Below are 2,746 nucleotides of genomic sequence, written 5' to 3'. Positions count from 1 at the left end.
TATGCCCTGAAACAGACATGGTTGCTGATAGGTCCTTTGGATCTATTTCATTTTTTTCCCTTTACAAATTCTGTTTAATTATCTAAAAACAATAAGGTGATAGCTTCAGTGGAATTGAGATAGGATCCCGGTTTTTCATCTTCTAAATGTTTTTTTTTTTTTTTACAAATTTTAAAAATACTTGAATTTTTACAGCTGAATTTATCAGTTTTTCTTGAGTTCTAATTCAAATTTTATAGAAAACTGTAATTTTAACTTATGAATTATGGATGTATATTGACCTAATAAGTCATAGAATTTTAATTGAACCTAATTGAATAGAAATTTCACTTCATGCAGTTATCTTAATATATTTGAATCCCTTGCTCTGTTTTTTATTTCATAATTTTCTGGGCCCCCATGGAAACACGCGGGCCCCCTCCTGGCCCCCTGGTACATTTTTGTCTAGAACTGCCACTGATGTATGATTAAACATCTTGATATAATTTTAGAATGTATAGTATTTGATATGTTTTTAAGTGTTTATCCTATGATTCTTAAAAAAAATCAGAAAAGGACTAAATTGGAATCAGAGGAGAGTTTTAAAAGAAAATTGGAAATCAATGAGGCAGAAAAGGCCAGATCAGTGGATCTCTGTAAATTTACAAACCTCAAACTGATTCAAGTAACTTGATCATTTTCACTTCCAATGCGAGCTTCATCATTCCATGTGTTGTTTTTTTTATGTTATTTTTTATTTATTTTTTTGGCAGGTTGGACCTCAAAGAAAAACCATTATTGGCTGAGAAAAGCTTGAAGATGTCTCTCTACACATTTCCAAATCACATGTCAATGAATACGTAAGTTAAACATAAAAAAATAACATTTTATGTTCGCTTTGAAGTTCTACATATAATTTTCTTGAAAGCTTTCCTGAAGTCTCTATTAAAAATGGTGTAAATGATGGGGTTCACCGAGCTGTTGCAGTAGCCAATCCAGAAGAAAAGTTTGAAAAGTGCGTCAGGGATGGTGCAGCTGTTCCTGCAGATCGCGTGGAGGCTATAAGTGAAGAAAAAGGGGAACCAGCAGAGCACAAACACCCCCATCACCACCGCCAGCACGAATGTAAAACGTTTCTCCCGCATCTGGGCCACTTTAGTCTTGTTGGCAGCAGCCAGCTGTTTTCTCTCAGCGGGGTTCTTCTGCTCCGGGTATGGCTGTGACGCGCGGGCCGAAGCCCAGGAGAGACGGCAGCTCTGCGGCGGGCAGCAGTCCGACCCCTCCACCTTCCTGCGCTTCGTGAAGCGGTGGTGGCGGGACTTGGTGTCCGAAGAGTAACAGCTCTCCTCCAGGTCGATGTCATCCAGCTCCCCCTGCCTCTGCTGGTGGCTGCCGGAGCTCTGGCTGCTGGGACTCTCCACCTCAAACCGGTCCTTTCTGGCAAAGCAGGTCTCTGACTGGGAAGGCTCTCTCTCCAGGCCGTTCTTGGCCACGAACACAGTGGAGGAGCGCTGCTTGGCCACTTTGTAGATCTTACAGTAAACCAGGATCATGATGAGACCCGGAGCGAAGAAGGACACCAAGCAGGAGGAGAGGATGTACCAGGTCTCGTCGTTCAGCTCGCACTCCCACTCATCGTGTTTGGTCATGAGGAGAGGGGGGAAGGAGATGATGGCAGATATCACCCACACCACAGTGATCATAAACTTGATGCGCTTTGGGGTTCTCTTCAGGTTGTAGCTCACAGCCTTTGTCACCGACCAGTAGCGGTCCAGGCTGATGGCGCACAGGTGCACGATGGATGAGGTGCAGAACAGCACATCCAGAGCCAGGTAGAAGGCGCACCAAGTACTTCCAAAGTACCAATAACCCATCACCTCATTGACTAGGGAGAAGGGGATGACCAGCGTGGAAACCAGGATGTCCGCAGATGCCAGGGAGACCAGGAAAAGGTTCTGTGGCGCACGCAGTGCCCTGCTGGTCAGAACCGCAACAATAACTAACACATTTCCCACAATAGTCACCGAAATCATAACAATAACCACAAGTATGATGAGCGACGTGGCTGTCTTTGTGTGCGGTAGTGAAAGCGGTGCGTCGGTGGCGTTGACATCCCTGGAAACGTTTTCCAGCACCACATTTAAATCCATTAAATCCATCCTTGCTTTAAACTGTTCTTTAGGACCATTTTGGGTACGTTTACCCTCCTTCTAAAACAACAAAAGCTGGGCGCGCGTTGCTGCGTCGTTACAGATCGTTGCTCCGCTGTGCGCAAAGCTCCTGATAAGAACAAACAGGGCGCATCCGACATACGATTCCAAAGCTGCAAACACTGATTTCCAAAAATAGCAGTTTTTGCACAGGAGTCCCTTGAACATAGTTTTCGCACCCCCACATATTCCCAGGCATACAGAACAACATCTGAACCAAGTGGCGCCTCTGATGTCACATTGTCCTGCGTAACGCTCCTTCCTTCTGTTTTCCTGGAGCTGGCGGGATGAATGTTCTCACAGGAGTGGGGTGACATCACAGCAAGTACCAGCCCATCTTCAAACTGAAGCACAGAAAAAGAGAAAGCAGGAAACTTTCTCCCAAAACCATTTAATTGAGCTTGTTGTGTTTCCTTTGTGTGTTGTTTTCCTTTTTTATGTTTTGCAAATATACAGAAATAAAATGTAAATAAATACCCGTTAAAGTGTACCACAGTTATTTCTATAACTTGCATGAAATTTTTTTATGTTTATTTTCAAATTCATAACTTTGACTG

General features: G+C 43.6%; 1 protein-coding gene across 1 annotated transcript; it reads right to left on the bottom strand.

Moving 5' to 3' along the window:
* Positions 1-735: 735 nt before the first annotated feature.
* adra2db (adrenergic, alpha-2D-, receptor b) lies at positions 736-2,479 on the bottom strand. The gene has a single exon (XM_038276900.1). It carries the CDS (start codon positions 2,136-2,138, stop codon positions 867-869), a length of 1,272 nt encoding a protein of 423 aa, XP_038132828.1. The 5' UTR covers positions 2,139-2,479; the 3' UTR covers positions 736-866.
* Positions 2,480-2,746: the final 267 nt, after the last annotated feature.

Source organism: Cyprinodon tularosa, unplaced genomic scaffold (genome assembly GCF_016077235.1).
Source record: "Cyprinodon tularosa strain WSP-4 unplaced genomic scaffold, ASM1607723v1 ctg129, whole genome shotgun sequence".
Taxonomy (NCBI): Eukaryota; Metazoa; Chordata; class Actinopteri; order Cyprinodontiformes; family Cyprinodontidae; genus Cyprinodon; species Cyprinodon tularosa.
The sequence above is the reverse complement of the archived record's forward strand: the minus strand, read 5'-3'. Positions and strand labels throughout refer to the sequence as shown.

Excerpts from the sequence above, each read along its gene's own strand:
- adra2db (XM_038276900.1), bottom strand. The coding sequence starts at position 2,138 with ATGGATTTAATGGATTTAAATGTGGTGCTGGAAAACGTTTCCAGGGAT.